Below are 15475 nucleotides of genomic sequence, written 5' to 3'. Positions count from 1 at the left end.
ATCAGTAAGGCATCTCTAACTGGGGAGGAGACAATAACACAGCCCAACTGCATTTTCCAGTTCTGTTATTGTCAGCAGTAGGACGTATACTCTCTAACAGATTGAAAAGCTGCAGTGATAGGTTGTGGTCTGTGTTGCTGCCAACATCACTCACTTATATTAGGGTGATCTTGATAGGTATTTGCAGTTGTTCTCCAGAGGTGGTTTTTCTTCTCAATTATGGGGCTATCCTGGCTATACTGAGTCAGCTGTATGCAATATAATCATTAGGATAATATAGGATCTCTGAGCAGTTAGTAAGTGAACACTGTTGTCTACTATGCCCCGAGGATAAATGCATCTAATGTGACTTTTAACTCTCCCTTTTTATACAGGCCTTCTGGTTGCTCCTGAGACAGCAAGAAGCTCACAACTGCTGAGCAGGAGACGTGCACTGCTTCCTGCAGGGTACACCTGTGAACATGGGAGTGCAACTCAGTAAGGAGCCCTTCATTGTGGTTTACAAAAAAACATCCAAGAGGGTGCAAAAAGAAGTTCCAGAAACTGCTGCAACACATCCTTCAAAGTCTGAGGACTTCCAGGATACTGCCAAAGAGATGGCTAAGGAAACCTGCCAGGCTGCTCCAGATGCAAGCAAAAGACTGTAAAAGTGATCCAAGAGCAAGTCCTCTGTGTTGGAGGTGTGGGAGGAAACTGCTTATAAAAATTGTCCTTCTGTACATTGCATCATGGACTAGTTAATAGACAACAGCAGATATTCATGTATTTAACTGGAAATGGCCATACTTGGAAATGGACATCTTTTCCCTGTGCTGGATGATCTCCTGTGGCTTGACATATCTACTCCTAGCAGATGTGTATCTTAACCAGACTGATTCTGGTCCTTGTATACGTGAAATATAACACCCTTTTAGGAAACTGTTACCCTGCTAGAAGCTGTCTGTTATGATCTAGTGACATACTGAGTTTAAAATGAGTACTTCATGTGCACTATTACATAGCATCAGTGAGGTTCTTGAATGCATTGAGCCCTCTACTACCAACACTTGCTTGATGCAGATAATTCTACAGGTCTTGCAACTTGAACACAAATGAAGTTATTTGAAAGATGCAGGTAGTCTCAGTAAAATGAAGACAACTGCAGGAACTGAAGAAACCTGAGCTCTGTAATGGATGTTCTGTAACCTGAGTGTTTATAACCTGGATGTCATCCACTTACCACTGAAGTAATTTTTTGGTAATGCTCTAACTAGACTTGAGGGATCTCTTTGGATTAAGAGTTGTGCTGGGCAAAAAGACCTCATCCTAAAAGCAGAGGTAGTGTAGCTCTCCTGCAGTGACTGTACTCTGAGGCTGTAATGACAGAACAAAGTCCTTGGCCGTAACTGTAATAAGGTGGAAATGCCTTGCTCTCTAATTGAGGTTCAGACTGTTTTGAAATTCGCACTTGAAAAGAAAACTGAGATGTTTGCAACATGATTCTTCAAAGTGTTTCTAAACCTGTGCTCTCTCCCCTCTGAAGTTTCACTTGGGTTGAAAGCAGCTTCATTATTTTTTTATCTGCTTTCACTTATGATGCTGTTGTCTCAAGCTGTTTGATCTATCTTTTTGCTAACCCCATTTCTACTCAGTCCAGTACAGATTAAGGTGGGGATGTGATTTAAGGTCTCTGAATCATGTCTGTGGTCTAAAGACACGGTCACCTTTCATTACTGCCTTTTTCCTTCAGTCACTGTAGGCTTCCAAGCATCCGGTGCTCAATGTGAGTTATAGCCACACTCAGCTGTCCTGTATAAAATGCTTCTCTTCTAGAGTGTATTGCTATAATGAGGAATAGGGAAAGCATAACAAAAACAGGGCAGTTCTCTAGATGATAGGATATATTACCTGCTAGCTCAGTCTTAAGTGAGCTAGTTTTGCTTACCTGTGTTGGTACAAACTACATTGGATATAAAATCCAGAATCCTGTTCCCTATTAGCATGAATAGATAGCTCAAGTGCTAAGCTCATGATGGGCAGACAGGTCAAGTCAAGGTTAGCAGTGGGATGTGATGAGCAGCTACAAAGAAAGAAAGAGCTCCATTTTTTTTTTGGCAGGCTCTGAGATGTTACAGTATTAAATTCAGTACACATGGACACACTGAATGAAGAGGCTGGGAAATGGTTTGGGCGCTGGGAGCTGATAAATACACTGCATCCTCCTCTCAAGGCCCACAGGCAACCTGGTGGATTGCCGTGCTGGGGGATTCAGCTGCAGTTCACTGGTAGGTGACTGGGACCTGCTTGGGGATATCAAATCCATCTGTAGCTGTAAGATGCTAATGTAACAGATTTGCTTCCAGGTGGCAGCGAGCTTGTATTTTACCAGGTCTTGACAGTGGGCAAAGCAGAGGACGAGTACTTCTCAGCCAGTAACCTGGGCTGTGCACCTCTTGTTCCCTATGGCCAGCTGCAGAACAACTTGGTTTTTGTAGCTGTATGAACAGAGTGGGCCTATGAGTGCTCTGACATGTGCATGCACGCCTTTAAAGTTGGTCTGTCAAGTCAAATAAGCAAGCTTTTGCAAGAGAAGTGTAACAGCCTTTCAGATAGTATGTCTGCATGCTTTTTTCTAATGCTGTAGATGCAAAAGTATCCACAGAGGCTAACACGAAATAAGGCTTCTCATCTGTTTCTTTTCCTTTTCCTGTTCTAATGTGCTTTGTCAAGAGTCATAAACCAACGTTGTTCAAATAAAATGTTACAAGCACTGATCTAAGAATATTTTTAAGTGGTATTAAATAACATTTTGGTGTGATACAAAAGGGAATGGTGTGAGGAGGAACTGAGTAATGGAACTAATATTCATGGACATGTGAAGAAGTACTGTGTGAAGCTTTGGGGATGGGGCTGGTAGCTTGTCTTGATGTATGCTGAAGTACTGGAACAGTAATACTTAACTGCTTTGCCTTGAGCTTATCTTCTACTGGAGGATGTGGTGGAGTTGTTCTCTTTGATATGAATGGTTTATGTTCCTGTGCCACCTGCTAATAAAAAAATGAAATGTAAACACCTATTGATATATTGCTGTGATTAAGTACCTATCAGAAAGCTCTCAAAGCCTGTTAAAGCAATTTTGATCTTATAGGGAGGTGAGTTCACATGCTGTTATTTACCCTACACAGGGAAAGTCCACGCTTTATCTCAGAAACATTTGTGCTATTCAGCCTTGTGTGACAAAACATAAACTTAAATAAACACATAATCCTTCATATTAAATCTTCCTCCTCCCTCTCAAAATCAATGTCTTGACTGTAACAGTATAAAAATCAGAGAAGATGAGTTGACTAGCTGAAGAGGAGACCACAGAAGTCCAAGATGCTGCAGGGTGCAAGGAAGTGGGAAAATGAGCACCAGAGGCCTTGTGATAGACTGCCCTGCATGAGGAAGAGCACGATGAAGGTGTGCTGAAAGACCCAAGACAGCACTCAGAAGCCTTAAACCTTGTTCTTGATACAGGAACACAAAATATGGCAGAATGTTAAAAAACAACAAACATATGTATGTTCCCATATCCAGAATTCAGTAAGGAAGTAAAATACTGTCACAAAACTGGCAGCTATGTATCTTTGTCTACTTACACACGTGCTTTTAAGACAATGACCGTTTAGATGTTACTAAATATGTAATCATACTTGGTACATACACACTTGGGTATTTTTCAGTTAAACAGGACACATATCCTCTTGATACCTCTATTCACAAGTAACGTTTATTTGCCCTCGTTTCCAAGTGAAACATGACTTAAGTGCTTCAGTTACTCGCCCTAGCTTTGCCATAAGCTAACACTTTAGATGAGGTGTTGTTTTTGAGTACAAAGTATTACCTAGCTTTTGTTATTTATATCCATCCTCTGGCAGCTATACAGTATTCCTTTCCAGGTACATCTAACTCAAATCTGCTCTCCTTGGTGGCAATGCTATCAGCTTGTACATGAGAATGGGATGCCCTCACCAAAAGACAGGATCTTCCAATCCTGTAACTTCAGAGCTTCCTCCTGCTGTTTTAAACACCATATTTACATCGCTGCTCAATTTCAACTGAAGCTCTCCTATTAAAAAAGCACTGTGTAAAAGTGTTTTGTATCTATTTTGTATTTACTCAGATATGCAAACTACATATCAAACATGCAGCCTCCAGCACAGCTTTGAATGCCAAGTGGGGCAAGATGTAAGCTATCCCTATCAGGCATATTCTGTGATCAGTGATGCATGTACTTGCAGGACTGATGTTACCCCTCTAAAGTCAACCACAGATGGTAAAGGAGAACAGCTATAAAACAGGCAACTCTGATCTTCTTAAGCTTAGTAGCTTGTTCATCCAGTTTTGACTCAATCTTTTTTTCAGATTAGGCTTGATAAAGCAGGTTTCATTAATGTACTGAGCTATGGGCCCAAACACCTTCTGATGTCCTTACAGGTGGTAAAAGTAATGGGAAAATTAGTGAAAGCAGACTAAGGACTCCCTTAGAGGCAGTGAGAACTAAAATAATAAGAAACGGTCAAAATCTCGTAAGGAAAACCTTGTTTTTTTTTTCTCCAATTTGTTTAACACATTCCAGTCTTCTTATTGAAGATGGAGGATGAAAAACGTAAATAAAAAGCCTTCTTTATATCCATTATTTTAGCTGCAATTTTGTGTTAAGGGAGATCTGTCAACACACTGACTTCACTTCTATTCTCAATGCACTTCTTAGCAGTGGCAGTCCATGCCCCATGCTGACTGTGACCTGGGTAACTCCTGGTCCTCCAGCAATGACATCAGCCTGAGGAAATCCACAACAGTTTGAGTGAGTCGGAGTGCTCTGAGAAACAAGAGGGGAGAAGAAAGAATCAACTCTGTACTTTCCAGCCTCTGCCCGTTTAGTCTTGAGGAAATATTTACATCCAGAAGCAACGCTTTATTCTTCCTTCATCACTGTTGGGCCTTGAGTATGATGAAGACTCCCTCTGCTCCTGTATATTTCTGTTGTCCAAGAGTTGGCCTTTCCATTTCACACAGGCAACATCATTGTTCTGGTGTATCTGAGCCTACTAATGATGCAAGTGAGATCAGCCTCAAGGATGCCCAGCCCCACTTCCACCACAGCAAAGCAAATGAACATCTGAACTCACCCTCTCTGAAGATGGCAGGTGAAGCTGACGAAAAGCCAAACCCTAACCCTAACCCAAACTGCCCGACACAATCTGATCCTTGAAAAATGCTCTCAAATATGCCTCTGCCTGCCTTGCTTTACAGCAGCATGTTGTTACAGTGTATTGCTAGTGATCACTCATTTGCTATAAAGAGAAACTGCATTTTAGTTTTACTTTACCCTCTGATAAAAAAAAACAAAACAGCACAAACCACAAAATTGCCAATAAAGTACCTTCAGCTGTAAAATACAGCAGGCAACCACAACAGCTGTTCCCAGAAGGGAATGAGAGTGGAAGGGAACTAAATATTCAGGGAATTGCTGCCCGTGGAGTTGGGGGAATTGGTTTTGTGTGGCCCCTTAGTGCTATTTAAGCTGAGTTTGAGGCCCAAAGGACAATTAGGAGGTTTGTGTTGTGTTCTGTTGGCTTTTTTTGTTTTGTTTTGGTTTTACCTGTTAGAGGCTGGTAAGTTCTCAATTTCATCCAAGCTTTGGAATTTTTCTTCAACTCTCTATTTTAAAGGAATTAGTTATGATATCTGCTGTTGGAAGAAATGTATTGGGGAAATAAGCAAATGTGAAGAGGCTGAGATGGCTTTTAGATAACTGCAGGTCCTTATATGGTTGTATGCTGGTAGCTTTTAGTTTGCTTTTAGATGCTGAAAGTGCTATTGAAACCTGCAGCTCCTTCTAATGCAACAGTTTACCTTCCAGTGGAGTACTTAGAGGTTGCACTTAGCTATTGAAAAAGCGATCTGTATTTTCTTTTTCTTTCATTTTAAATGAGCACAAATAGAGAGAGTTGAAGGACACCATATGACTAGTGGAAATGTTTAAGAAAAGCATTGTGATCCTGTAAGAGCCAATAGATAAGCTTTAGCTTCAGAAACCTCTTAGTACTTGAGTGTGCTTTGTTGAGCTTAATATCTTGCAGTTCCTTATTTTTCAAATGTTTTTTGTAAACATGATCCTGTGTTTCTGGTAGGAAGGTTGGATGCCTGCTAAAATATGGTGCTCTGAAATAATGGGCCTTAGTGCAAGATATAGCTGAGGAATTATAGTGTGGCTGCAGCCTTAGCCCACAGTCTGATACTATCTTTGTAGCAATAAAACAAGCCCAAATGGCTTCAATCAGAACAAGAGACTTCTGTCTATGGAGACCAACTGTGCATAGTTGAAGTCACTCATCCTTACCACAGGCCATGACTTGTTGTTTTCCCTTTATAGGATCTCCAGCTGAAAGTGTGAATTCAGTTTCCCTTTAGGGCTGAAGGAGTTGCTGCTGCAAACTCCATCTGAACTGTATTACTCCATGGGGTTAGCACCAGATATTACTTGGTGTTGACTGCCACCTTACAACTAATAAATGTGGGTGATGTGAATCCCTGATTAAGAGTAGAGGCAAGATGCACCAGAACTGTGTTAGCACTGCAGATCTGTTACCCTCAATAAACGTAATAACACTGTCCCTTCTATCAAAACTATACTTGCTCAGGGTGTGCTACGGAGATGACCTTCTGTGTAGGAACACTGTGCAGCTTTGGTCTGTCCTGTCATGCAGGACCTCATAGTCTTCACAGCGTGTCCACAGACCACTCTAGCAGCTAAGCCAAGGAGCCTTTGGTGTAGCAAATGCTGTTGTGAAACAGTTAAAATAAACAGGTTTTTTTTTTTTTTTTTTTTTTTGCAGGTTCTGTTGAGCGACAGCATGGGGAGCAATTTCAGCATGCAGACCTGCTGTGGGACCTGTGGGAGTTACAAGAAGCAGGAGGAAGTGAATGAAGAGACTAGTGAGACCAAGCCAATTCTGCACACCTCAGGGGACACACCAATGCATACTGATACACAGCCTTCCCCACCAGTCCTGGAAGCCTCTGAACAAGTTTCTGAAGAAGCTCAGTCATTCTGCTGGGACCAACAGCTGTCAACTGATATTACAGAGGAGAGCATGGAGACCAGTTGTCCTGAAGATCCCATGGGAATGACTGAGGAATGGAAGACAGCCTGGAGCTCTGTGGATTTCTTGGTGGCATCCTCAGGCAGGGAGACCAAAGAAGAAGCTGAAGTTCTGGATCAGCGAGAAAGAGAGGAAGCATGTAATACAGAAGAGAAAATAAAACCTGCTCCTTATGATGAGGACCATCTGGCTATGCACACAGCTCAGGATCTGAAGCTTGTTGCAGATATAGGACAGCCTGCTGAACAGGCTGGGGCTGGCAGTGAGGTTGGCCCACATGCTGGAATAGCTCCCCAAGAAATAAATATTCTCGAGCTCATGGAAAGCGCATGGAAAACTGCAGCTGCTCAAGACTTTGAGATCAAGCCTCCCATGGAGACTGGTGAGAGTTTTACAGGATGGAACTTGCCTGCTGTGCAGAAGATGGCAAAAGAGGCTGAGACCAACCTTCCTGCTGGGCACACAGAGCAGGCAGGCAGGGCTGGCCTTGCTGAAGGAAGAACTCAACTCACTGAGAGTGTCCAGATTGCATCTCCTGCAGAGGCTGCTTCTCTAATGAATGTGCAGGCTGCAGAGGAGTCTGAGAATATAGTGGATCCTTCAGAAGCTGTAGTGAATGCTGCGGCAGAGATGCGCTCTGCTTCTGCAGTGCATCAAGAAACCCTATATCCAGAAGGGTCAGCCAACCAGCTGCTTGACTTCTTACAGCAAGAGACTCTGTCTGGTGTGCCAGCAGCACAAGGGGTGCAGAGCCAAAGCTGTGCAGAATCTGCTGAAATGAGTGAGGTTTTAAGTGATGAAGAGCAGGAAGTCCTCAGTGATACAGAGGAAAGTGAGGAGAGCAGGGAATGCGATCTAGAAACTCCAGCAGATGAGGCAGAGCCACAGGAGAGGGTTGTGCAACAAATGCTGCAGCTTCCAGAAGAACTGGCTTGTGCCCAGGTGCCCGCAGGGGAAGCAGCTGAGGTTCTCAGTGTGGTTCCCTTCCTGTTTGAAGTGCCTGAGAGCGAAGGAGACGTACAGGTTGAAAATGCTGAAGCTTGTGATATGTGAGGATCAATGGATTGATGTTCAGTGCCTTTAGGAATTTTGGCCAAAAAGGAATGAACTATCTCAGCCTTTTGAACCCAGTGTTTGTTTTTTTGTTTTTTTTGTTTTTCCAAGTGTGTCCTGGACTTCAAAAAATGACTTTGCTAAAGAGATGTGTGAGGTGTGTTTCTAGATATTCTCCTGGATTATAGGTTGGTTGTACTTTTAGAAGCTGATTTTCAGGAGATCTTGCTTTACTGGGAGAGGAGTGATTCACTTCTTCAGTGGTTTCACTGAAGGAATGTTGAGCACTGCATCCCCCAGTGTGGTATAATGACATGAGGTTACAGTTCAAAGTCTTAAGAGTCTGGGAACAGAACAGACAAAAGCTCCTCTAACCTAGCACAGTAAAATGCCTTCTGTGGCTCACTGCCACCTCTAAATTGAATGTTTCAACTACCTCCTTTTATACTTACACATTTGGTGACTGTTATTTTGTAAGCACTGAACAAATTTTCATATGAAGTCAATGAAATAATACTCTGGTTTGTTCATTGCATTTCTTGTAATAGTTGAAGTGCTCATACAACCTGTACTTTGTGCAGAACTTAAATGTAGTCTTACTCAGAATGCATAAGTCAGTGTATTGCAGTTGAAATCTACTGACTTTTAATGTTCATAACTTCATAATACCAATAAAATATTTTAAGATCATGGCAAAAACATGCTGAATGTGTTTTAATTGTTGAGCCCTTCTTGGTTTAAAAAAAAGTGGCAAACTATGCTGAACTCTTCTACCCACTTTTCAGGGGATAAATGGTGACAATCTTCTCAGAAAGTCCCTTTAAAAACCTGATGACCATCTGAACTAATGTGCCCAGATGTATATGTGGGAGGGGGCTTTGAAGGCATGTTGGAACTCTTCTAATGTGCCTGAGGATCAGGACTTTAAATAATGCTGAGAAAAAGTTGAAAGAAAATATATCACATTGACTCCTCTTATTTCTACTTGCATGTAGCTGAGGGGCTGAGAGCTGAATATGCTAAATGAGTTGACATGTGATGGATGCTACTCCATACTTTGAAGAAAGTACTTTAGGGATAGGATAAGCTTTCTTCAACACCTGGACTCCCCTCCTTCCAACCACACTTCAGCTGAGTGTGGTTGGCACCCTGTAAGTCAGACTTTCCAAACACATCCTTCCTTACTTAAGATTCTACGTGCTGCACAGAGAGAGGAACCTGTAGTGTTTTTCTATTACTTAAAAGGCTGATAAACCACAGTTCTTGCTTAGGTAGGCAATCGTTGTAGCAATGATGAACAAGAGGTTTCTCAGACCTAAAAGCAAGGAACCATTAAAAAAAAAAAAAAAAAAAAAGACTCTTCTGCAAAGCCTGCTGCAAGCTCAACTTTTCAAATTCTCCAACTTGTTTGTCTTACTTGATTTGTTCTGCCAAAAGTCATGCAGTCCTTACTGCTAAAGCTTGTTTCTAAGGGATGCTCAGCAGGGAACTGGGTGAGATAACTGCTACTTCTTCCCCCCCTAAATATGCCCCAGTAACATAAAACTTCACTTCAGGCAGGAGAGAGGCTTGAGTAGGTAATCCCAAGAGAAATTAAAACTCTATCACGTTCACGCCTGCCTATGGGCTGATAAGTTAATTCTGTTAAGCAGGGGGGATAATAATTTACTGCCTATACGAGAAGTTTCCTCACTGTTTGAGGGTTTAAGCGTGTGGTTTCTTAGCCTGGGAACAAGGGGAAGCAGGAATTGTCCAAACTTTGGGAACTGCTGGGAAAAGCTAAGCGTTGGAATCCAAATGGTGCTGCAGAGCTCACTCTCTGAACGCCCTTCTCGCTCTCTGAACAGAAAATCCTTCAAACAGAGCTTGTCATTCTGTTGTAATGTCAGCATGAATGATGAATGAGAGATGCCCCTGGGCAGATCATCCAGTATATCTAAATGCCACAGTTAATGTGCAGAGAGGCCCTGCCATGTGCATAGCAAGGAAGAGACAGTTCTAGTAAGAAGGAACAGCTTGAACTCAAAAAACCCAACACAAAGATCAGTGTTCTGCACTGACAGCAGCACGCTCCTTACAAGTGATGGTGCCATCTGCATGGCTTTGTAACCATTCCATGGCATTCAGTCATTCAACCCAACCCTGAGCTGACACCTGAGCCAAGCTCTTCTTAAGGTCTATGGCTATTTGTGTTTGTCAGAGGATCACGTCTGTGTTTTTGTAGAACTGCCCTTTTAAATGCATCAAAGTAGCAGAGATCAGAAAAGGCTTTTGGGAGAAAAGTGAAATCTAGCCAAGAGAGACCTGATTGCTCTGACCATAAGGGTTTCGTTCCTCCCCCATGGGTTGTGCTGCCATCTTCCGTAGTGTCTCACATGTAAGAAATGTTCAGGATTGTTCCAAAGTCAGGCTGGGATGTCTCATTTCAAAATGATACGATGGTAAGGAAAAATACTTTCCTTCTCAGAAAGATATCCACCACTTGTTGAAATGGTGACAACTGAGCATTTTTCCCTGGTATGAAATACAGAAATGAGTATCCACAACACTTGTAGCCAGGAAAAATTCTTTTTCTCACATATAGTCAAAACATTAGCTGAAAAGTTCCACGTTTAAACAGCAAGACATGGATGCTGTACCTCATGGTCTCAATGGGCAGCATGCACGCAGTAACCTCACCCAAAGCTCCTGCTGCATTTCTGTATCAGTGGAATCACAATAACTACACTAAGTGTAGGATGCTGAACCAGATTTGCCATCAAAAGAAATAGGTTCATTTAAATATATATAAAAATAGCCTGGAATCCAGCTACTCTGACCCTCCTGTTCCTGTTCAGATCCATTGCTGTTGGCAGTGCATATTTAGGATCTGCCTTTACGCCCATGTCTCTGGGTTTAGTTTGCATTTACTGGATATTTGCTTTTGTTTTTTGCCTATGTGATCTATTTAACTTTACAACTCCCAGTAAGTAAACACAACCAGAGTGATACTGTAATGTTAATGCCAACAGAGGGTGATCAGCTATGGCTGGAAACATTAAAACAATCTGTAGCCACTGTAAAATAGCTCATTGCCTGTCTCAGTCAGTTGAAGACGGCACAAAAGCAGTAAGGGGGATAATTTTTCACTCCTAACTGCCCAGTATAAAATAATATAAAGACTGCAGGTTCACTTACATCATTTTTTTTTCACACAGAGGGTGGTGATGAACTGGAACAGGTTGCCCAAGGAGGTTGTGGATGCCCCATCCCTGGAGGCATTCAAGGCTGGATGTGGCTCTGAGCAGCCTGGGCTGCTGGTTGCTGACCTGCACACAGCAGGGGGTTGGAACTGGATGAGCATTGTGGTCCTTTGCAACCCAGGCCATCCTATGATTCTATGATTTGTAAGTTAAAGCACTGACTGCATTCCATACACCTGTTCTTCTGCTTCTGCAGACTTAAAGTTATAAACTGAGGTCAGTTTTCATTGTCCACGACTGTTTTAATCTTTAGTCTTAATTGGCAATGACCATTACAAAATAATAATAACCAAACGAATCTTGTATCAGCCATGCTTAGGATGTGCAGCCATATGCTGTTTACAATGGCCATGAAATGACTGGGGAAAATAGTAAGGAAGAAGAAGGGGGGGGGAACTTCAGAACCTGCAGGAACTAAAACTGAGAGCCAAATGGGGGAGAAATTGAGTGTGACCACCTCCTCCTATTTAAGAGAAGGCTGGTGCCTTCCTCTCCCAGGTGCTCAGCAGGAGGATTGCATTGGTAAGGGAGTGAGTATGGAATGAGTGCTATGAGCTCCACGTTTATTTATTTTTTAATATGGATTCTTTCCTCTCTTTCATAGCCAGAGTCTCTTTGAGTGCAAGTAGATTTTTGGTCTTGCCTTGCATAAGGGAAGGGATTGCGATTCAGTTCTCAAGGTTTACTTTGTGCTGGGAGGCGTTGCTTTCTTTCTGGGTTTGTTTTGTGCCTCTTGGAGGTGACTAATCTCTCAATATTAGGGAATAAGTCATGCTATATCCTTGTTTTTTTTTGTTTTTTTTTTTTTTTCCCCACCCTCTTCTTCCTGTCTGCCTTGCTTCTGCCACTACTAGTAGTTGCCCTTACTAGTAGTCTAGGCACTTTGGATGTGCTCCAATTTAACTACCTGCAGCTTTACTACACAAGTTTGCAATATAATAGAACCCTACTGGCACTACAACAATCTGCTGAAAGATAACTAACAGCAGTGCCTGCATGGCCACTTGGCTTCTAGAAGCTTAGGAGGAACTATTTTTTAGAGTGATCTGGTTTGATTGATAGGTAGCTTGTTTTCTTTCTCCCTAGGCTGTTATTTCTTTAAAAATCATTTCTGTACAGCAGCTTCACCTGTATTTATCTTCTGTAACTTCTGATAACGTTAGCTGGAGGATGTTATGTGAGAACATGACAACTAATGCCCACAAATGGATCTGAGCAAATATCCATGTCTTCCAGGTGTGGAGCTGCTGCTCTAAGAGAGTTTCCTGCTCATCTGCTGTCTGTGTGCATCCTACAGCTCCAGGAGGCAGGCAATGGGTGGTCTTCTTGGCAAGAACAGGAGGCTCTGCGTGTTCCCTAAGAAAGTCACTTTTTGCAAGACCAAGGGAAAAAGGGCATCCAGGACTGCAGGTACATCCTGTGATGCTTCAACATGGACTGGGGAGAACCATTTTTATTCAGCACGCATAGGAAGGACCCCCAGAGCCCCCGAACCTTCTCTTGCAGAGTCAGATTCCTTAAACAGCCCTGAAGGTGAATCTGCTGCCCAAGCTAAAAAGGACACAGGAGCTGCATCTCTGCACATACAACATACTGAGGCCCCACTTTGTGCCTCTTCTAGAGATGCACACAATAGTGAGGAGCCACAAGACCCTGAAACCAAACCCAGCACAGAGGGGATGAAGAACCAGGAACTTGCTGAACAGCCAAAACAAGAAGCCCAATCTGCCAGAGGCAATCTACAAGAAAGGGGTGAAGCTCAAGCTGATGAGCATCCTACTAGTGGCTGGATACCCCATGAGCAACTCAGCTGCAGGGATGATAAAGTGAGGCCTCTTACAGAGACAACTGTGAAGGTTGAAGTCCACGTGTGTGCTGAAGCCCAAGATGAGGTTTGGCCTGCTGGAATGGAGTCCAGGCTGTCAATTCCTGCAGAAGAAGATGCAACAGTTCTGTGTGATTCAGAGGAAACTTGTGAGGGAAAGGATCATCAGGAAGTGCCTGTAGAGAAGGCAGCTGAGTCCCCAGCTGTTCTGTGTACAATGCAGGAGACAGAGCTGCTTCTGAAGACCATGGAGACAAGAGAAGACACCACAAGTATGCAGAGATCTGCAGAAAAACAAGCAGGAGAAGAGAAAGCACACTTTGCTGCTAAAGCCTCACCCGATCCCCACTTGGAACATGATGAAGAGGTTCCTCTTCGTGAGTATATGAAAGAAAATGCTTTTGGATTGGAGCAAGCTGAAGAACAGATTGAGGTTGGTGATGATGGACAAACATCAAATGAGATACCATGCTGCCTGGTAGAAACTCAGGCTGCTCTGCAGGATAAGGAAGAGATCAAAGCTAGCAATGAGGGAAAACAGCCTGCTGATGAGGAGTACTGAATGAGCACGTGGAGCCTGGTGCAGCAACCACTGAGCAGGCTGAGGGTTTGTCTGCAGCAAAGCGAAGAATCTGCTGCCTTGATCTTGCAAGGAGCCAGGATGGACAAGTAACCAGTGGGAGTTTGTATCCTAAAGGGCACAGTGGGCAGGTCGTTTATGAAGCCTGCTTTAAAAAGTGGGACTAAACAGCAAGTTGGTGCACAGCTTTCCATAGGTGGCACCAACCTCCTTCTTTCCCTAGCAGGGGGGTGGTGAAGGGACACAAGTATATTTATGTATATTACTTTTTTTTTCCACATGCATGTATACCTGAGCTAGGGTTATGGAGTTTGTAATTCTACCCCTCTGTGTAAAGGCATATTAATTATACTTGTCTGTGCACCTCACTCTGACCGTCACTGTTTGAAGTATGTTTGAATGCTGTGTGGTCTGCAGTGCAATTGGAACCAATAAATGGGCATGTTTTAATGCTTGTTGATACAGACTGTTGTTTTCTTCATGTCCAGCTGCTCCGTGGTTTGTGTTAGTTGAGTGCAGGTGAAAGAGTCAGGAGAAGAGCTCAGTGAAAGTGGCTGCTTCCAAAGTGAGTAAGAGAGATTTCTGATGGTCACTTTGCTGCAATAAATGTCAGGTTCCACATGCGTGATGCTGACCTCTAATAATGGAGTTCTCAAATGTAGGGAGTCTTCTTGTAAAACCTGATTAGCTGGGCAGCTGTTATTGAACTTCAAAAGCAATGCAGTGCTGAAAAGAACTGGAAAAAGAATACAGCCTAGATCTCTTCCTTTAATTTCAACCAAAAAATAACAGGACTGCACCAAATCATTCTGCTATAGCTTATGGGGAATTATAAGTGTACTTAGACAGAAAGCTGGAGAGACAGAATGTATAGGAGAGTGAGATTAATCTTCCCTAAGGAAACCATTTCCAGCTATTGTGTTCTTGTGTGCTTCCCATAATAGCTGTATTCATAGAGGGGGAGAAAAATAGTTAAAGGCAAGTCAGGATATGAGGATTTTGAAAGGCATGCATCTATTTAAAGGATGATTTGGTTTTACTGCCTTGATGTGCTTAATCACATCAAGAATATAGTGTATCTTTATGTATTTCTTTTAAATCAAGGGACTAGGCTGGTAAGTCATAAGTCTATCGATTTAAGCCAACTCTCCTTAAAATATTTTCCCTTATGACCAAAGCAGAATGGAGACAATGTTCATGGAAATGTCAGTTTACTCTCACTTAACACAGAGCATGTTCCCTCCCCTGGCTGCTGTATAAAATCCTGAAGGTACCTACGTCAGGTCATTATGCTGACAAGCTGCCATGGGTTGGTTGTATCTAACAAACTGCTGCTTAGGTTAGTCTGAAAGGAATGGATGTGCCCTCTATATTTAGAATTAAATAACGAATGTGTGGGTCTTGAGGCTTCTCCTTGCTGATGCTGAACAAGAAACAAAGCAAAGAGCCACAGAAGCTTCTCTGCTTTGTTCTGCCAGTGTCTTATGTATTTAGATCAGTAACTATAATTAATTGCCAAGTATTTTCAGAGGTTGGTATTAATCATCTTCTCTCTGTTTTGTGGTTGCTGAGAGAACTCACAGCAATGTGTTTGACAATGCAGTGCAAAGAAGTGTTGAAAGCAATGAAATAATCAGGATGAGAA

General features: G+C 42.6%; 2 protein-coding genes across 2 annotated transcripts; both read left to right on the top strand.

Annotated features, from left to right (window-relative positions):
• The first annotated feature begins 5561 nt into the window (after positions 1–5561).
• On the top strand, positions 5562–8853 carry LOC104914347 (uncharacterized). Its single transcript, XM_010723636.4, has 2 exons — positions 5562–5639; positions 6864–8853. The coding sequence occupies exon 2, from the start codon at positions 6882–6884 to the stop codon at positions 8181–8183; it is 1302 nt and encodes a 433-aa protein (XP_010721938.1). The 5' UTR covers positions 5562–5639; positions 6864–6881; the 3' UTR covers positions 8184–8853.
• A 3736-nt stretch (positions 8854–12589) lies between these two features.
• On the top strand, positions 12590–13953 carry LOC109371004 (uncharacterized). The gene has a single exon (XM_019622984.2). The coding sequence runs from the start codon at positions 12739–12741 to the stop codon at positions 13810–13812; it is 1074 nt and encodes a 357-aa protein (XP_019478529.1). The 5' UTR covers positions 12590–12738; the 3' UTR covers positions 13813–13953.
• The last annotated feature ends 1522 nt before the right edge of the window (positions 13954–15475 follow it).

Source organism: Meleagris gallopavo, chromosome 26 (assembly GCF_905368555.1).
Source record: "Meleagris gallopavo chromosome 26, MGAL_WU_HG_1.1, whole genome shotgun sequence".
Classification (NCBI taxonomy): Eukaryota; Metazoa; Chordata; class Aves; order Galliformes; family Phasianidae; genus Meleagris; species Meleagris gallopavo.
Note: the sequence above shows the minus strand (reverse complement) of the source record. Positions and strands in the feature narration are given on the sequence as shown.